The sequence below is a fragment of the Pantherophis guttatus genome, chromosome 3, assembly GCF_059756535.1.
Source record: "Pantherophis guttatus breed Tessera chromosome 3, ASM5975653v1, whole genome shotgun sequence".
NCBI classification, from domain to species: domain Eukaryota; kingdom Metazoa; phylum Chordata; class Lepidosauria; order Squamata; family Colubridae; genus Pantherophis; species Pantherophis guttatus.
This window is the reverse complement of record NC_142065.1, coordinates 94,841,636-94,862,895: the sequence shown is the minus strand read 5'-3', so window position 1 is coordinate 94,862,895 and position 21,260 is coordinate 94,841,636. Positions and strand designations below refer to the sequence as shown.

General features: G+C 41.3%; 1 protein-coding gene across 2 annotated transcripts in view; it reads right to left on the bottom strand.

Moving 5' to 3' along the window:
• The window catches only part of LOC132711447 (complement factor H-like), a 67,729-nt gene that overhangs the window by 10,103 nt on the left and 36,366 nt on the right, over positions 1-21,260 (bottom strand). The window contains exons 7-10 of one of the 2 annotated variants that reach the window (XM_060690376.2): positions 16,166-16,336; positions 12,500-12,673; positions 4,311-4,505; positions 3,231-3,413 (exon numbers count right to left, since the gene is read on the bottom strand). In XM_060690376.2, coding sequence (XP_060546359.2) covers positions 3,231-3,413; positions 4,311-4,505; positions 12,500-12,673; positions 16,166-16,336 — 723 coding nt within the window. The remainder of the gene's footprint in view (positions 1-3,230; positions 3,414-4,310; positions 4,506-12,499; positions 12,674-16,165; positions 16,337-21,260) is intronic. The other variant, XM_060690378.2, reaches the window with a different exon arrangement.

The following is a 21,260-nucleotide window of genomic DNA, read 5'->3' as shown; positions in this document are numbered from 1 at the left end:
ATTTGGGTGAAAGAATGGATGGTCCTACAAAAGAGACGACTTTTGACATTTGAGGGAGCCGGTCTTCAACATGGCTGGCACTATTTTCTATGGCTGGGAGCATCCGGCTGTCCTAGACACTTTGATGATCACTATTTACATAGGCGCTTGGGTACACTTGGGAAAAGGTTAGAAGAAGAGTATATTCAAAAGTTCCATGTTGGATTTCGGCGCAGGAAGCTCAGGTTTACCCGACATTGTATAAAGGGGAGAAAACCTTGATGTATGAAGGTTTCTTGGATGTTCAGGGTAATCCGAAGTCACGAGAATTATTAACTCTTCAAGGATATAAGATAGACTGGTGGTCTTATTCTCAAGTGCACTCCAGGTATAAAAAAGATTTACATAGTGAAGGAATCTACCATAAAAGACAAGAATTGGATAAGATCTTATTAGAAGGAGGGAAAGGGATATTATCTAAATGTTATGCATATTTATTGTCTCTGCAGATAGGACAGGATGTAGTGAAGGATTGTATGATAGCATGGGGGCGAAATTTTGGATATCCCCTTGACTTCCAGCAATGGGAACAGATTTGGTTGAAAAATATGAAATTAACCATGGCCTCCTCATATAAAGAAAACATATATAAAATGGTCTACCGGTGGCATCTCCCCCCGGCGAGATTAGCTAAAATGTTTCCTGGGACATCTGCCTGCTGTTGGAAGTGCGGTTACAGTAATGGAACTTATTTTCACCAATGGTGGACCTGCCCGCAGGCGGTTAAATATTGGAAAAAAATACGGCAATGGGTTTTGGAAATTACACAGATTAATTTGGAATTAAGACCTGAGACTTTCCTATTGGGGGAAAAACCTTTGAATGTTAAATCAGTGGCTTTTGATACCATCAACCATGGTATCATGTTGCACCAATTGGAGGGGTTGGGGTTGGGGGGCACCGTTTTGCGGTGGTTCTCCTCCTACCTCTCTGACCGGTCGCAATCTGTGTTGATGGGGGGGCAGTGGTCAACCCCAAGGCACCTTGTTTGTGGGGTGCCGGAAGGATCGGTCCTCTCGCCCCTTCTGTTCAACATTTATGTAAAGTCATTGGGTGAGATCATCCGTGGCTTTGGAGTGGAGTTCCATCAGTAAGCTGATGATACCCAGCTATACATCTCCACCCCAGGCCACCCCAATAATGCCCTTGAAGTGATGTCCCAGTTCTTGGAGGCCGTGTGGACCTGGATGGGGAGAAACAGGCTCTGACTCAACCCTTCCAAGACCGAGTGGCTGTGGCTTCCGGCGTCCCGATATAGCCAGGTGGTGCCATTGCTGGTTATTGGGGATGAATCACTGGCCCCCACGGAGAGGGCTCGCAACTTGGGCGTCCTCCTGGATGCACAGCTGTCTTTAGAAGAGCATATGACGGCCGTGGCCAGGGGGGCTTTTTATCAGGTTCGCCTGATACGCCAGTTGCGTCCATTTCTGGATCGGGACTCCCTACACACCGTCACTCAGGCTCTTGTCACCTCCCGCCTGGACTCCTGCAATGCTCTCTACATGGGGCTCCCCCTGGGGTGCACCCGGAGGCTCCTGCTGGTCCAGAATGCGGCCGCGCAGGGGATTATGGGAGTGACAGGGCGCTCCCATGTGACACCTCTCCTGCGCGAGCTGCAGTGGCTCCCTGTGGTCTTCCAGGTGCGCTTCAAGGTGTTGGTGACCACCTTTAAAGCGCTCCATGGCTTAGGGCCGGGGTATCTACGAGACCGCCTTCTGCCACCAATAGCCTCCCACTGGCCAGTACGCTCGCACAGAGAGTGCCACCTCAGGGTGCCGTCTGCCAGACAATGTCGGCTGGCGATCCCGAGGGGGACAGCCTTCTCTGTGGCAGCGCCTGCCCTCTGGAACAACCTCCCCCCGGAGATACGCACAATACCAGACCTCTGGACTTTTCGTCGGGCCCTGAAAACTTATTTATTTCACCTAGCCGGGCTGGCTTGATCCCACTGTTTCAGTTAAATTGAATTGATTTAAATTGGGTTGTTTTAAATTGTGGCCAAAAATATTTAATTATTTTTAAACTGTTTTTAAATTTTGTATGTTCTGTTTTATTCTGGCTGTTCACCGCCCTGAGTCCTGCTGGAGAAGGGCGGTATACAAATTTAAATAAATAAATAAATAAATAAATAAATAAATAAATAAATAAATAAATAAATAAATAAATAAATAAATAAATGTATTCCATATTTTAGTGGCCTGATCTGAGTCTGTATTGGAATTCCTACATGTGCATCATGGGCCGAAGATTCTCACTTGTGTTTTGAATGTCCTGTATTCTGGTCCAAATCTTTTGGAGTTTAATGGGTGACAATATCAGATTAGCAACTAAATGTCTTAGATTAACAAAGTTTTGTCCAGTTGCCACAATTTCAACTTTTAGACACAATACAACTTCACTGACAACAATTAGAGGATAGTCATATTTTAAGACTAATTGTGAAAGCACAGACCCAATTCTTTTTATGCAAATACTATCATTCACACACACACACACACACACACATTAAGTTTTTAAAATGTGTTAGATGCAGTGAATTGTTTTAGTTGCAAAATATATATTAAAAGGTATTATCATGTAATTTTGATGTTTACTACCCTTTTCTTTATTTTACTGTTCCTTAATAATTGCCATTTATCTATTCATTTATTTTTATATTTGTATACTGCCCAATACAATTGATGCTGGGCCTCAGATCTTCATTGGAGAAAACTTAAATCCCCTTTGCACATCAAAACACATCACACTCTCTTTAAAAATAATAAATATAATGAAAACAATTTTTAATTGTTAACAAACTTCAACTGAAATATTTTTCTTCTAATCAAAAGGTAGCTTTTTATTACAAATATTCAATAGATCTAAGTAGTAGTTTAGTAGTAAGTTTACTACTAAGTTAATACTACTAGTAGTAAGTTTAATAAATAAATGATAGGCACAAATATGTGCATATACATAAACACCTATACATATCTTTACCTCAATCAGAGAACAATTCCCTGTGGAAATATGAATCTTATATGAACACACACACACACACACACACACACACACACACACACACACAGAGAGAGAGAGAGAGAGAGAGAGAGAGAGAGAGAGAGAGAGAGAGAGAGAGAGAGAGAGAGCATGATAAGCAATTTCAGGTCAGGCAATTTTAGCAGACATTCCTAAAGATTCCTAAAGCTTACCTGGCCGGATACATCTTGGAGCAGGTGACCATCCCTTTTTTGTGCAAGTAATTGATGATTGCTGGGTTGAAGGAGAATATCCCATATCACAAACAAATGTAACGTTGTCACCTTCTATGTATGTGTTATAGTAGTTATAAATGATGTGACCATAATAAAAATGTTGAGCAGGATCACAGATTTCTAAAAGCAAAAGAGAGCAAATTGGTTTCATCATTTATGGTTCTTGGAAGGCTATTCATGCTATGCATGGTATCTAATTCACAGACAAGATGTGAAGAGAGGAGGAAGCTGATGAGGAAGATCCCTATTTTGCTATTTATATTTTATAAAAAACTCAGCTTTTGCCTCTCTCATTTAAGGTTTTAGTACACAAACTGTAGGCTCCAAAACAAATTTTAGGGTCCCTTGAGAAGAGATAGCAGTGGAAGCATCACCCCAGTGGGCAGAAGAACCAAACATGCTGAAATCTCTATAGCAGTGGTGGCGAAGCTTTTACTCATCGAATGCTGAACAGGTAAGTGCTTTGTGTGCTTTTTGCATGTGCATGCTATCCACCCTAATGCGTGGCTCCTCTGTGTTGTGTGCATGCAACCGGACTATCTGCGCATGCGCAGAGCTTTTGTGCACATCCCCATGCTGTGCATGCAACTACACCATCTGCACATATGCACAGGTTTTGCACAGCTCCCCCTGTGCACTGTGTGCGCAATCACACCATATGTGCATGCATGTGTGCACATGCACACACTACACACAAGTACTCACAGATGTGCAAACACACACACATGCGCAGGAAGCTCCAAAGATGAGGTGGGTCACCTGAATTGCACGCATGTGCCCCGAAGGCCCGGACACCATATGAGGGGCACGCACATGCGCAGCTGCAGGTGAGTTGGGTGACAGCTCGCATGCCCGTAAAGATGGCTCTGTGTGTCACCTCGGGCACACATGCCATAGGCTCGCCATCACAGCTCTATAGGATGCTACTTCTTCCAAGTTAAAACAAGGTCAGGACAGCATCTGATCTGTTTTGTTTGTACTTGGCAATATCTACTGCAAAGGGAAAGAATTACTTACTGAAACACTTTGGTTCTGGGTCATAGCGGGAATTGATGCACCTTGCTGTTTGCCATCTTTGCTTGTCTTTAGGCAGATAACCACGATAACAATAAAACTCAATTGATTGTCCCTGCCATAATGGAAATGGTTTATACCATTCAAAACGATCAGCCATTCTTCCATTTTCTATACGGATATAGTCACAGCCGTTTTCTGAAGAAAAGACATAGAAAAAAAAGTAAGGCACCCCCATAATTCAGAATATTCTATCAATTCACTTGCTTTGCTTTAGTACTGGCATCAGAGACGAACTTCTTATTAAATGTTGTTGCAATACCAGAATCTGACCTGAATTTCTGCCCTGCATCTAAGAAAGAACAGAGAATGACAATGACCGAAGGGAGAAACAAAGGCCCTTATTTCTTCTGCTTACAATCTGTGAGGGTTGTGGAGAGAATGGAATGATGTAGATTTGACATCTTTGATCTTATACTATAAAATGGGACTGAACTTCTTTCTATCTTCTTTTTATCACTGCACAGTGACTTATGCAACTATTATGCTTCTTGCTGTTATTGTGATTATTATGTGTTCATCCTGCCTTTTCAAAAATGGTCAAGGCAGCAAACATAGTTATACCTCTAGCTTCTATTTTCTCTACCACAATCACCTATGAGGTGAATTGGGTTGAGAGAGTGACTGGCACCATATTACCCAGTGGCTTTCATACAAGGTAGGAGTACAACTCACAGTCTCCTGGTTTCAAGATTGGCACCTTCACAATTATAACAAACTGGCTCTAGAGTATATATTTAATGAAAAGTTAAGTGAGAAGTAAGAAAGAAGTACATTTTTAACCTTCCTGGAGACACGGGTAAAGTAACATTTCTTTCCTTGCGGGAGATCCGCAATACTTCCAAAAGAGCCTCGTCACAATGTGCAGGATTTTCTGTGCTTTCCTGCATGAATGGCTTCTCTTCAGTAATCTTGGGCCTAGCATCACTAAGATTTCTAAAATTAAACCTCTAAGGTTCTTCCCACTCAATCTGTCTCTCATGATTAGCTTATTTATTTATTTATTTATTTATTTATTTATTTATTTATTTATTTATTTATTTATTTATTTATTTATTTATTTATTGGTTCGATTTATATGCCGCCCTTTTCTGGAGACTCAGGGCAGCTTATAATGTGTTAAGCAATAGCCTTCATACTTTTGTATATATCTGCTTAGTAGGGCTTTCGCACCCCCCCACCCCAACTGGTGTTCTTTTTTATACAAAGTCAGCTTCTTGCCCCCACAAACCGGGTCCTCATTTTACCTACCTCGAAAGGATGGAAGGCTGAGTCAACCTTGAGCCTGGTGAGATTTGAACTTGCAGTAATTGCAGGCAGCTGGTATTACTTATCCGTGCTTTAGTCTGCTGCACCACCAAGGCTTTTCTTATGTTCTCCTGCACTCTAGCTTAAAAGTGTACCTCTTTGTTTTTTAAATGTTTTGCCGCTACTAACTAGTGATTAGTAGTGGTGAATAATTACAGTAGAATGGTATATAGGCAGCAAATCCCTTCCTAGGAACATGTTCAGCTGATGCATACATTGCTTTTGATGAAACTTGCATAAGTGTGGTTTTCATATTCCAGAGGGATTAGGTTCATTCATACAGCAACCTTTTGACTGGTCTGCTGAATCCCACGATACTAAATGATCAAGAGTTCTGATATATTCTGATACATCAAGATATATTCTGGAATTCACTATCTGACTCTGTGGTTTCATCCCCAAACCCCCATAACTTTAACCAGTGGTGGGATTCAAGTAATTTAACAACTGGTTCTCTGCCCTAATGATTTCTTCCAACAACCAGTTTGTCAAACTGCTCAAAAAGTTAACAACCGGTTCTCCCGAAGTGGTGCAAACTGGCTGAATCCCACCACTGACTTTAACGTTAGACTGTCTACTGTTGACCTCACCCCATTCCTAAGAGGTCTGTAAGGGGTGTGCATAACCGTCCCTGTCCTACTGTCCCCATTTATTCGCATCCATTTCCTATATTCATAATCATGTTTGTATTTATATCTGTTATCTTATACATGCTTGACAAATAAAATAAATATTCATCACCAAGGAACTTTTAACAAGGTGTGCATCAATAACAAGCTGAGGACTAACTTATAATGCTTTGGTCCTAAAAGAAAATGCTTTCCTCAGCTAATATTTTACGGAATGACTCTTTACAATAAAAAACAAAACAAAACTTTGACATCAAGAAAATGTGTGCAGCTTTTTCCCTAAGCCTTTACTCCTTTCTTCTCTTTCCAGTTCTAAGCTTAAGATCCTGAAACGTGTGCCCTTCAGGTACAAGGATATCATTAGATAAGTAAAGTAGCGCTATGTCCCATTGTTACTAAAGATTGAATAACAGATTGCAGCCTCTGAAATACAATTCACAATCCAGTAGATATGTCTTTGGTTGCGTATTGAATTTCCCTTCCCAACCCTTACTTCCTGCTGGGCAGGGGAAAGAGTTAGGTGTTCTAAGACAAAAAGTGGCACTTGGATGCAGTTTGGGAGAAGAACTTCCATCTTCCCAGCAGCCTCTCAAGAAAACTCCAGGAACCTTGAAACAGAAGATGGTTTGATTCAGATTTATATTGAAAGAGGCAGAATGTCTAGCCAGGAATGTATTTGAATTTAGAGGTCCGTTTTTTGGATAATGCTGAATTGTTTCAAAATCACTGTAGAAATTAGGGGGACACAATGTTTAAGTTCAGCTTTATGAATACCTCGGGCAGCTTCGCAAGATATAATTTTAATAAGTGTCTTATGATCTCTGATGAGAATGTAATACCTCACTAGTATCTTTGAGGAGATTTTCAACAGAGAGAATTTCAGAATTTCTGGTTTGACCAAAGTTTGATCTTTCCTCTGGAGGTTTTTTTTTTCCCCGCCAAAATTTTCCAGTCATTTGAGGGACTTCTCATAGTACACTATAGCTACATCTACAGGCTAGGACTAGAGAGGTTTACATTCCCTTTTTTTTCCCATGAAACAATTTGGTAACCTTGATTCAATAACTGGATATTGAAGCAGGATAGAAATTTAAGCAGAACCAAAAAATACCTCACCAAAAAAACTTCAGAGTATCTTTTTCTGAAGACTCTATTCTGATAATGATATTACCATAATACTAGATGTCATATCTCATTGTGATTTAGAATTCTTTGTTTTGAGAAGACTTGCAAATTCTTTTGAGTTATAGATTTTGTGTTCAGTGGTAGTTGTGCAGGAAACTTGGAGCATTTTAGGAAGGTGCTGCCGGAGCTTAATTACTAGGCCACCTTCTAGCTAACTTATTTTTTCTTTCCTTGTTTCGCCTTGCCTCTTTAAGGATTTTTTTTTTAATGTTCAATTTTATACAAATCTGTTTTGGCATCAGAATTGCAAAGAATACTCAGATCCCTGTTTAATTTCACTTTTGGATAAGTCACTATTGACTGTGTTTGGACAACACAGATTTTAAGAGTGTTTAGATAGTTTGTGACTTTTGACAACCTTTATAGGGCCTGAATTATACTCACTGTGTTTCTCAAGTATTTGTAAACAAGCCAGGACATAAGACCCTTGTGTTTCCATTTTTCTAGATTGAGACAGTTTTAACTTTTACTGTCTTTTCCTTTCCTTCTTTAAAACTATTCATTTCATTCCTTCAGCCACTTCTGTACAAACTTTTTTGGAGTTTAGGCCTTCTGTTCTGCCATTTCAGTACTATTCCTTCCATTCCTCATTTAATCAAAGTTAAGTTCCTCAACTTATGATTTTATTTCACTTGTTGCAATCATTCTATTCATGTGCCATGAAAAAAGTAGGTCTGCTCAGGTGCTAGCAAATTTCACTGCATGTGTTCCTATAGACTCATCAACATTTTCTGTTTCTCTTAAGCAAAGAGGCCTCCCGTAATAGTTCATTGAGGGTATGAATACACAGCATTGTCCCCAACCTGTCCCTGTCCCATTGCAAGAATCAGCTCTGCCTGACATTTCTCACTCTGTATCAAAATGATATTTTCTGATTTCTTCTAGTACTTCAAGTTAGTTAGTTAGTTAGTTAGTTTATTATATTTGTATACCGCCCTTCTCCCGGAGGACCCAGGGCGGTGAACAGCCATGATAAAAACAATGTACAACAAAAATTAAAAGCTTATTAAAATAATTAAATCATTCGGCCAAATTTAAAACATCCAACTAAGATCATTTAAAAACCCCTATCAAAACCCAATTTTGATGTGCTGTGCAGTCTCTCTGTGATGCTTCACTACACAAGGAATCTTTGTTTTTCCCTGGATACTACCATGTTTTCCCCAAAATAAGACATCCCCTGATAATAAGCCCAATTGGGCTTTTGAGTGCATGGCAATAAGGCCAAGTGCTTATTTCAGGGTTCAAAAAAATATAAGACAGGGTCTTATTTTCAGGGAAACATTGTATTAGCTATCTTCCACGGCCTTTCCAATTTAGGCCACCTAACCAACTATAGAAGGAATTTTTTTCTGTACATCCAGACTACACTTTGTTTTGTCAAGTATACAACAGACCTGGCATCAGGCTGCTTATGTACCTGAAAAGGGCAGTTTCATGAATACCTGATCCACCAACTCCTGTATGGCCCAGGGTCATCCTATCACTGAAAAGTGTAAGAATTTCACCTGGGGTGAACAGGTAATGTGGCAGATACTTTGACCTCTCTGGCCCTCCTTATCATCTTATAGAGGAATATCCCATGGAAATAACCTAGTTTTCCTACTGCATTGTTGTTTAGCACACTCCACAGCCTACTTCAAAGTACACTTGCCACTTTGTGACAGCATTCCCTTGCAAGCTGGAATGCGAGAGACCTGAGCATTTCTTCTAGACTAAGACTAATAAATCTTTGTTCCAAAGTAGCACCATTGGTAGATTGCTAGGCAGGAAAATGGCTAGGAGCTTCAACGATCACCTTTCTTCCTTCCAGAGTTTGTCAAATAGGTGATTTTTGGATGGACACTAATTAATCAGGCCCCTGAAAATTCAGTTGAGTCCCTACAGTTTTCAGATGGCTTATGAATTATTTATTTATTTATTTATTGCGATTTATATGCCGCCTTTCTCCCTAGGGACTCAAGGCGGCTTACAAAATGACAACATCAATACAAATCACAATACAATACCAAATTAAAATCAGTAACCCAATTAAAAAATGATTTAAAATTATACCAGTGTACCCCCAAATGGATCAGTTTAATTGGCGGAAGAGCCACGTCTTCAGCTCGCGACGGAAGGAAAGAAGGTCGGGGGCTGTCCTGAGCTCAGTGGGCAATCCATTCCAGAGGGTCGGGGCTCCCACAGAGAACGCCCTCCCCCTGGGGGTCATCAGCTGACATTGTTTGGCCGACGGCACCCTGAGGAGGCCGACTCTGTGAGAGCGCACAGGACGATGGGAGAATGGCTGGAGATGGTCCTGCAAGTACCCCGGGCCTAAGCCATGAAGGGCTTTATAGGTGAGCACCAGCACCTTGAAACGTATCCGGAGTGCCACCGGTAGCCAGTGCAGCTCACGCAGGAGAGGTGTTACACGGGAGTATCTAGACGCCCCCGTAACTACCCGCGCAGCTGCATTTTGGACTAGCTGAAGCCTACGGACACGTCCCAAGGGCAGCCCCATGTAGAGGGTGTTACAGTAGTCCAACCTAGAGGTAACAAGGGCGTGAGTGACCATGGCGAGGGCATCCCAGTCTAGGAACGGGCGCAACTGGCGCACAAGACAGACTTGTGCGAAGGCCCCCCTGGTTACGGCCGTCAGATGGTCATCTAAAGACAGCCGAGAATCCAGGAGGACACCCAAGTTGCGGACCCTATCGGAGGGAGCAAGGGTTTCACCTCCGATCATTAAGGATGGAACCTCCAGATCCTGGGATGCCGGCATCCACAGCCACTCAGTCTTGGAAGGGTTGAGTCTCAGCCTGTTCCTCCCCATCCAAACCCGCACCGCTTCCAGGCAGTGGGACATCACGGAAAGGGCATGGGGTGGAGATGTAAAGCTGGATATCATCAGCATATTGATGATACCTCACCCCAAAACCACGGATGATCTCACCCAGCGGTTTCATATAGATATTAAAGAGCAGAGGAGAGAGAACTGAGCCCTGAGGCACCCCACAAGTGAGAGGCCTCTGGGAGGATCCCTGACCCCCCACCCAAACAGACTGCAGACAGCCCGAGAGATAGGAGGAGAACCACTGTAAAACAGTGCCTCCTAACCCTATCCCCCTGAGCCGTTGCAGCAGGATACCATGGTCGATGGTATCGAACGCCGCTGAGAGGTCAAGAAGGACCAGGATGGAGGAGCAACCCCCATCCCTGGCCCGCCAGAGATCATTTACTAGGGCGACCAATGCCATTTCCGTGCTATGGCCACGCCTGAAACCAGATTGGTAAGGATCCAGGTAGTCAGTTTCCTCCAGGAATTGAGGGAATTGCTGTGCCACCACGGACTCAACAACCTTCGCTTAAAAGCGAAGGTTGGAGACTGGACGGTAGTTGTTAAGTACGTCAGGATCCAGGTTAGGCTTCTTAACGCCTCTTTAAGCGCAGCAGGAAAGACCCCTTCCTTTAGTGAAGCATTGACAATAGCCTGGATCCAGTCTCCAGTCACCTCCCTGGCTGCCGAAACAAGCCAGGAGGGACAAGGGTCCAGTAAACATGTGGAAGACCCCAGCCTACCCATAATCCTGTCCACGTCATCCAATGAAACAGGCTCAAACTCAACCCAGATGTCTCCACCGAGACTAGGCCCTGTCACCTCAACGGACTCTGTCCAGTCGGAGTCCAACCCGGTCTGAATCTGAGTGATTTTATCTTGCAGAAACTGTGCAAAGTCCTCAGCACGGCCCTGTAAGGGGTCCTCCCTCGCTCCCTGATTAAGGAGGGAGCGGGTCACTCTAAACATGGCTGCTGGCGATTTTCTGCAGATGCAATGAGAGTGGCGAAATACTTACGTTTCGCTACTTCCATCGCCACAAGATAAGACCTAATATGGGTTCTTAGTTGTGTTCGGTCGGACTCGGATTGGGAGGATCTCCAACCACCCTCCAGGCGTCTTTTCCGACGCTTCATTTCCCTGAGCTCCGCAGTAAACCAAGGAGCCGCCCGGGATCTGCGTCGGATCAGAGGCCGCAAAGGCGCGATTCGATCCAGGGCTCCCACCGCAGCCTGTTCCCAGGTCGCGACAAGGGTCTCAGATGAATCGTGGGCTAAGGAGGCGGGAAATGACCCAAGCTCCATCAGGAAGCTTTCGGGTTCCATCAGGTGCCTGGGGCGGAACCATCTTACTGGTTCCACACCCCTGCGACGGAGGATAGCAGAGGAAAAGTCGAGTCTAAGGAGGGAATGATCGGTCCATGACAGAGGGTCAATAGATAGAGTCCCCTCCCCATGATCATTTATCCACTGTCCAGAGAGAAAAATAAGGTCGAGTGTGTGTCCTCCAATATGAGTTGGGTCCTGTACAATCTGAGTCAGGTCCATGGCCATCATGGAGGTCATGAACTCCCGCACCAACTCAGATGACTCACCGGCCGATGGCAGATTGAAATCTCCCACAACCAAAAGGTTGGGGAGTTCCACCATCAATTCGGCTAAGACATCTAGTAGTGCGGGCAGGGCTGAGGCCACGCAGCTGGGGGAGAGGTACGTGATCAACAGCCCAGACTGAACTCCAGGGTCCCATTTCAAAAGGAGGAATTCACACCCGCCAACCTGAGGAACAGTGACCTCCCTAGGCCTAAGACTTTCCTTAATAACTACCGCCACTCCTCCGCCCCTCCCCTGGAGTCGTGGCTGGTATACTGGTTAGTGGTTAGTTACTGGTTAGTGGTTAATTACTGGTTAGTGATAGCATGGTGCAAGTTTTCTATACTGTAGCATTTTTCCATTTTTATCTTGTTTTTCCTTATTTTATTGTGGAACAATTTTATGATTATTATACAAAACTGTAGGATTGTTTAATGAAAAAATTACAGAAATCATGCTGTAACTACTGGTATCTATAATAAACTATTCTCCTCCCACCATAATTATCTCACTGCATCTAGCATAACTATAAGAATATTATTTATAAACAATGAAGCAAGTTCTGCTCTAGAAAAAAACTTCATAGAAAAAGTTACTTACGTTTACAGACAGGAGGAGGATGCCAACCAGTTGCAGTGCATTTGGAAACCTTTCCGGGGCCTCCAAAGACAAACCCTTCATTACATATTGTTTCAATTTCATCATTGTACATATAGTGATCTCGTCTATATTGAAGGTAGCCATTCGTCACTTCTGGAGGGAAACATTTAATTTCTATGGAGGAATATGAATGAATGAATGAATGAATGAATGAATGAATGAATGAATGAATGAATGAATGAATGATTGAATGAATGAATGAATGAATGAATGAATAAATAAATAAATAAATAAATAAATAAATAAATAAATAAATAAATAAATAACTTTATTGTCATTGTATGTGTATACACAGTATACCCATAAAATGAAATTCACTTAACACCCAAAGACCAGGTCCAACACACATAATAATCCCCAAACACACCCCACCCACCACAATTCCCCACCCCTAAACCACCCAAACATCCACACAACAGACCAAGTAATACTGTCCAACAGTAATAAAAATAGGTGGTCTATCTTTAACCAACAAGAACATTTATCTGCTCCAGGTCCTTGAGAAACTCTCAATAGGTGAAGAAAGATATGCTGATTGCAAATGACTTTTCATCATTTTGTTGTTGTTAGTTGCGAAGTCGTGTCTGACCCATCGCGACCCCATGGACAACATTCCTCCAGGCCTTCCTGTCCTCTACCATCCTCTGGAGTCCATTTAAGCTCACGCCTACTGCTTCAGTGATTCCATCCAGCCACCACGTTCTCTGTTGTCCTCTTCTTCTTTTGCCCTCAATATTTCCCAGCATTAGGCTCTTCTCCAGAGTGTCCTTCCTTCTCATTAGATGGTCAAAGTATTTGAGTTTCATCTTGAGGATCTGGCCTTCTAAAGAGCAGTCAGGGTTGATCTCCACTAGGACTGACCGGTTTGATCACCTTGCAGTCCAAGGGACTTGCAGGAGTCTTCTCCAGCACCATAGTTCAAAGGCTTCAATTCTTTGGTGCTCAGTCTTTCTTATGGTCCAACTTTCACAGCCATACATTGCAACTGGGAAAACCATGGCCTTGACTATACACACTTTTGTTGGCAGGGTGATGTCTCTGCTTTTTAGTCTGCTATCTATATTTGCCATAGCTTTCCTCCCCAGGAGCAACCAACTTTTAATTTCTTGGCTGCAGTCCCCATCTGCAGTGATCTTGGAGCCCAGGAAAATAAAATCTGTCACTACCTCCATTTCTTTCCCATCTATTTGCCAGAAATTGAGAGGGCTGGATGCCATGATCTTAGTTTTCTTTTTTAAAAATAAATAAATAATAATCTTTATTTACATTTCAATTAAAAAGAAAAGACAACATAAAGTGACACACAAAAAACAATACAACAATAAACATACGTACTTCCATATAGTACCTTAATGAACAAATATTCAGTACTATAACTCTAAATTATATTCCGGAGAAGACAGAACAGCTTATATACCTTAATACATCAATTAGGTCTATCTGACCTCACTTATCCTATATAATATAAATTTCTCATTAAATACCATTCCTCATCTAATGTGGGTCTTAGTTTTCTTAATGTTGAGTTTCAAGCCAACTTTTGTACTCTCCTTCTTCATCCACATCAAGAGGCTCTTTAGTTCCTCTTCACTTTCTGCCATTAGAGTGGTATCATCTGCATATCTGAGGTTGTTGATATTTCTCCTGGCAATCTTAATTCCAACTTTTGATTCATCATTTATCGACCAGTTATTTATCCAGCCATTTATCGACCATTGATAAATTAATATGGACCTGATTGGGGATCCTTGCCCTAAAGCTGATGCTCTGTTCTCATTTTGCTGCTTAGCAGAATAGAATAGAATAGAATAGAATAGAATAGAATAGAATAGAATAGAATAGAATAGAATAGAATAGAATAGAACAGAACAGAACAGAACAGAATAGAATAGAATAGAATAGAAATATATTCATCAAGAATCATAAGATACTAACATAAGTTAGTCATAGGATACTAATAAGCAATCAAATCATACTAGGAAACAATAAAACAATATAAATCGTAAAGATACAAGCAACATGCTTATAGTAAGAGTGGGAAGAGATAGGTACTAGGAAGGATGAGAAGAATAATAGTAATACAGTCTTAGTAGATAATTTGAAAGTGTTGTGCGAATTAGTTGTTTAGCAGAGTGATGGCATTTGGGAAAAAACTGTCCTTGTGTCTAGTTGTTCTGGTGTGCAGTGCCCTATAGTATCGTTTTGAGGGTAGAAGTTGAAACAATTTATGTCCAGGATGCGAGGGGTCTGTAGATATTTTCACAGCCCTCTTTTTGACTCATGCAGTATACAGGTCCTTAATGAAAGGCAGGTTGGTAGCAATTGTTTTTTCTGCAGTTTTAATTATCTGTTAAAGTTTGTGTCTGTGTTGTTTGGTTGCAAAGCCAAACCAGACAGTTATAGAGGTGCAGATGACAGACACAATAATTCCTCTGTAGAACTGAATCAGCAGCTCTTTGTGCAGTTTGAGCTTCCTGAGTTGATGCAGAAAGAACAATCTTTGTTGTGCTTTTTTGATGATGTTTTTGATGTTAGGTGTCCCTTTTAAATCTTGAGATATGATAGAACCTAGAAACTTGAAGGACTCTACTGTTGATACTGTGTTGTCTAGTATTGAAAGAGGTAGTAGTATGGGAGGGTTTCTCCTAAAATCTACCATTAATGTAAAATTAATATATTGTAAAAGTTAATATATTGTAAAATTGTAATGTGATTTTACAACACTTAGGGGGAAAAAAGAGAGTGAAATTAGTGCCCAAATGTAAGAACCACCAATGCTGAAGTCATAAGGTGATTTCAGTCTGAGACAAAGATAGCCAACTGATTTGTGGATCAATTCTGCCCTTTGCACATATCTTCAAAATAGATTGAGTTGCCCCCTTGTGGGACTATCACCCAAATTTTCCATAAAAGAAACAATTACTTTTTCTACACTTTGTGCCTTAGACACAAACAGTCTTGATGAATTATGTTCCTCTGTCCAAGAAATGCTACATGAAACATTCATTCCTATTTGGCCCCACATTTATTGCTGAGTCATATTACTTATGATAGAGAGCAGACCAAAGTAAATGTTTGCCTCAGATGATCTTCAGAAGAATAAAGTCCTTCTTTGAAGAAAGACATTTCTAAGTCTGATTAATTAAGATTAAACAAGTATAATATGCCATTTGACTCCACAAATTCCAGGAAGCCATGAATCCTGAGTTTTTAATTAATCAAGAATTATTAAAATGTTGAAATTATAGACTTAGTGGCTCTTTTTCAGTTATCCCTTTAAAACTAATCATAGCTAGTTTAGGAAATCAATTCAGTATGATGTAAATAATCCATAGATCTAGACTAAAATTGAGGCAATATTTTCTTTTACTTGTTAAAAAAAGGAAGGATGAGTCTTCTAAGACAATGCTTGTTATTCTTGCTCTCCGTATGTCTGATAAAAACGAAATCAAATAAAGACATACAAATACTTCTTTCCCTATTTTACCACAAGGTTTTTAACCAGGTCAGATTGATTGGAGCTGCAATTCTAGGCATGCATAGCAAGAAGACTAAAATGTGTGTAAGATTTCAAAACAACCATGACCATTAGAATCACATACAGACCTTCACATTGAAGCTTTGTACCCCATCCAGTCTCAGTACATAAGGCATCTTGTCTGTCAACATGTGAGTATCCTTCATTACAGGAGAATCGTATTCTCTCACCTTCCTTATAAGTGATCTTTGGAGATAATACGTTTCCATTTTCAATATAGTCTGCCTGGCAAGTTATTTCTAACATAAAATACAAATAAGAGGTTTTTTTCATTAATATTATGTTTATTCACTTGAATTAAAAAATGCTGTATTAGTAAAAAGATTAAAGAAGAAAGAGATATTTTTCTAATTTTAATCTCATTTTTCATCCTAATATGATTCAGGTAGAATCAGGTTGAATAAGTGGTCTTTTTCATACTCATTGGGATGAATAATAATAAATCTACTATTTCACAATCAAATGAAATGCCTTCAGCCTCAACCAGTTTCTTCATGTTAATATTAAACAGAAGTGGGGAGGGGGCTGAGCACTGCAAAGCAGTATCTGTGGACTAGACTTCTCCTTCCATGAATGCTGACTAAAACTCTCCCAGAGGAAGGAGAAGAATTAGTACAACACAGTGCTCCCCAATCCAATCTTTGAAGCCAGCCCAGAAGTTATCCCGATTAAAAGCCAATAAAATACCAAGGAGAGAAAGGATGGCTGCATCCTATTCTCACCACAGGTATGATCAATTACATTTTAATTCTGTATTCAGGTCTGAAATCTGACTGAAAAAGTCCAGAACTTCCTCCACAGTTCTTTGAAGCAATTGCTTGTTCTTAATAACCTTCCCCAGGAAGGGTAGGTTGGGACAATATGAGACAATATTTGTCCAGTTAATAGTGGCTTCTTGAGAAAAGAGTACACTGCTGGCTCCTTAAGTGAAGGACCATCTTCTTTCCCAAGTAGGAATTTACTTGGAACCAGAACCCAACCATGTCTCACCTGATAGGAGGTCTTAGCCTACCAGGAGGAACATGGATGCATGTATAATACATGGATGTATGTATAATACATGGATATATTATACTGATGGCCAAACTACTGGTCAGGATTAATAGGTTTTAAACTCCTCCCAGACAATGAAACTAGACTAAGTCTCAATTAGTTCCATGGGGCTTCCCTCAAGGTTAGAATGCAGTATAGAGTAATTAGGATTAGGTTCATTCATACAGCAACCTTTTGACTGGTCTGCTGAATCCCACGATACTAAATAATCAAGAGTTCTGGGGCTTCCGGTTGGCACCACCGGCGTCGCAGACGGTCTTTTTGGACCGCCAGCCCCGCGATTCCGTTGGAGCCATTCTGACAGCGCTAATCAGCTGTCAGACGGCTTAAAAACCTCTCCTTCAGGAGAAGAAGGAGAGGAGAGCCAGTGGGTGAGGGTAGAGCTCCCCGGAAGCCCCTGGAGTAATTCCAGGGGCTTGGAGGGTGAGAGCTCCCCGCTCAGCCCACTGAAGCTCCGGATCCGTGGCAACTCTGTTTAAACGGAGCCAGACACTGGCGACCGACTCTGCTGTCAAGAAGAAGATTAACTGATTTCAATAAGCAGACAGGACGGAAGCAGGAGAACAAGCTTTTGCAAGTATATGCTTAACTCCTGGGATACATTGTTTCTACTTGATTTTGCTGAGCTGGAGGTGGAAATGGTGTCTTCGTTGTGGGTGTGAAAGTGAAAGTTGGAAATGAAAGTGCTTGTTAACAGATTTGTGCTCAGAGACTGGATTTAAACTGCTGGTATTTGAGAGCTGGGTGTAGAAAAGACTATCTTGCTTGATAAATTACAAATAAATCTGAGAAAGCTGTTCAAAAATTCTTTTAAAATAATATGGCTTCCAAGCAAGGAGTTTCTGAAAGTGGTGGAGGCTCTCTAATGGCGTCAGAAATGACACAGAGAACTGAATCACAGAGCCAGGATGATTTTTTTGAAAGACCTTACAGAATTTATAAAGGAAGCCATGAATAACCAAATTTTAATTATTAATAACCTAACAGCAATCATAGAACAAAAATTTATAGAACCGGTGGAGGATATAAAAGCAACTGAGGATGTTTTTGAAGGAAAGCACAATGACAATGTAGGAGACATTTTGACTAAAACAGAGAAGCTGGAACTGGCTGGCTCTCAAAAATCTTCAAACTTTCTTCCTGCCCTTTTGGAATTAACTGACAGAACTTTTCAAAAATATAATTTGGAGCAGAAAGAAGAAGAAACTGACCAACCCTACGAGGTTTCGGAGGATAAAGAAGATTTGGCAGAGGCTTTCACACAATTAATTGAAATGCAACAATTGGACTTTTCTTTGCAAACTGATCGAGTTAATTCTTCGTTCTATGAACTGACTGATTATATAAGCAAGAAGAGTCGATATGGGGGCTCTAAATCAGAGGAAATGGTTCCAAGAAAGGGACAAGTTTTAAAGATACATCAACCCCCAGTTAAAATTCAAAACCTCCTCAAAATAAAAGTAGGAGGGAGGAAGAAAGATTGGAAAAAATACAGAAAGAAAGGAAGAATGGAAGATTAACTTTCTCTGGTCTAACTATTGATGTATTAATGATTAATTATAATGATTAAGTAAATGAATTAAGAGTTCAATTAATGATTAATTAAGGTTTAATTATTGTTGTATTAAGATTTTTTAAAATATTTGAATATTGAGAACAAAAGTAAGAGGAAGAGTCAAATGATTAAGTAAATCATTTGAAGTGATGTCCCGGTGCCTGGAGGCCGTACGGATCTGGATGGGGAGGAACAGGCTCAGGCTCAACCCATCCAAGACTGAGTGGCTGTGGTTTCCGACGTCCCGTTATAGTCAGTTGACGCCATCACTGACTATTGGGGGCGAATCATTGGCCCCCACGGAGAGGGCTCGCAACTTGGGCGTCCTCCTGGATTCACGGCTGTCTTTAGAAGAGCACTTGACGGCCGTGACCGGGAGGATTTTTCATCAGGTTCGCCTGATTCGCCAGTTGCGTCCCTTTCTGGATCGGGACTCATTACGCACAGTCACTCATGCCCTTGTCACCTCCCGCCTGGACTATTGCAACGCTCTCTACATGGGGCTCCCCTTGAGGAGCACCCGGAGGCTCCAACTGGCGCAGAGTGCGGCCGCGCGGGTGGTAATGGGAGCGACATGGCGTTCCCATGTAACACCACTCCTGCGCGAGCTGCACTGGCTCCCGGTGGTCTTCCGGGTGCGCTTCAAGGTTCTGGTTACCACCTTTAAAGCGCTCCATGGCTTAGGACCCGGGTACTTGCGGGACCGCCTACTACCACTAATAGCCTCCCACCGGCCGGTACGCTCCCATAGAGAGGGGCTCCTCCGGGTGCCGTCAGCCAAACAATGCCGACTGGTGGCCCCCAGGGGGAGATCCTTCTCTGTGGGGGCACCTACTATCTGGAACAAGCTCCCCCCAGAGATACGGAGGATCCCGGATCTGCGCACCTTCCACCGCGCCTTAAAGACCTTACTATTTCACCAGGCCGGCCTGGCCTAATTTTCCCCCTCTTTTATAAAAGATTTTTTAAAATTTTAAATATCTTTTGTATTTTATATATTCAATTTTAAATTGGTTTTAAAAGTTTGGGGTTTTAAATTTGTCGGGGCCAAAATTATTTAATTTGATTTTATTCTATTTTTAAATTTTGTATTGTATGTGTTTTTATTGTTTGGCTGTGCACCGCCCTGAGTCCTTCGGGAGTAGGGCGGTATAGAAATCTAATAAAATAAATAAATAAATAAATGAACTAAAAATATCTTACAGATGTATTATAAGATTTTTAGGCTTTGAATGATCTACTAGTGTTTCTTAATGGTTTTTTTTTAAAAAAACTTAGAGCTAAAGGATTACATGGTATTTTGACTTTAAAGGGAGGTTGATAAATAATTTGTAGAAGGGGAGTTAAGGGTTCTAGGGAATTGTAATGTCTTGCATTAACTTAGCATATTTTAGCTATGTTTGGTAAAATTTATACCCTGTTTTTCTTCTGGGAAGTCGGGGGAGGGGGGAGGGAAGGGGGGGTTGAAGGTTGGGTTTACAAATGTTTAAATAGATAAGTGAAAATGTTATTTGTTTGAATTTAAAAAAATAATAAAAACTTTTTGTTTTGTTTTTTTAAAAAAAGAGTTCTGATATATTCTGATACATCAAGATATATACTGGAATTCACTATCTGACTCTGTGGTTTCATCCCCAAACCCACATAACTTTAAACTTAGACTGTCTACTGTTGACCTCACCCCATTCCTATGAGGTCTGTAAGGGCGTGCATAAGTGCACCAACATGCCTACTGTCCCTGTCCTACTGTCCCCATTTATTCGCATCCATTTCCTGTATTCATAATGAGGTTTATATTTATATCTGTTATCTTATACATGTTTGATGAATAAAATAAATAAATAAAAATAAATATTCATCACCAAGGAACTTTTAACAAGGTTTGCATCAATAACAAGCTGAGGTCTACGGAATGACTCTTTACAATAAAAAAGAAAACAAAACTTTGACATCAAGAAAATTTGTGCAGCTTTTTCCCTAAGCCTTTACTCCTTTCTTCTCCTTCCAGTTCTAAGCTTAAGATCCTGAAACGTGTGCCCTTCAGGTACAAGGATATCATTAGATGGGGGGGGAGTTTTTCGACCAGAAGCGCTGCGGCGAGACAGTTTGGAAATTTGCGAGCTCCGATGAGCTCTGCAAAAACCCAGACTGACGAACCGCTGCCAAGGGGTCTTTGGACCGGAACCATCCTATAGGGATGGGGGTGAAGGAGAGGCACCTCGGAAGACCAAGAGGAACAGACAAGTTCCTTGATGGTCAGAGCTAGCTCTCTATGACTTGGTGACGGGGGCGGCAGCTATTGCGGCTGTCATGAAGCTGGGGCAACTGGACTGAGCATGGAGCAGGAGTGGTGAATTGAACAGAGTTTTGGAGCTGGGTGAGTGTTAGCCAACTCATAATAAGAGAAAAAAATTTTAAACCTGAAGACCCCTAGCGAGAAAATGGCAGTTAATAAGCATGGGGAGAAGAAAAGAGGACATTGGAGCGTATTTTTAAAGAAACAAAAAAAGAACTCAAATAGAAAATTGAACAAAATGATTTGGAAATAACGTGGA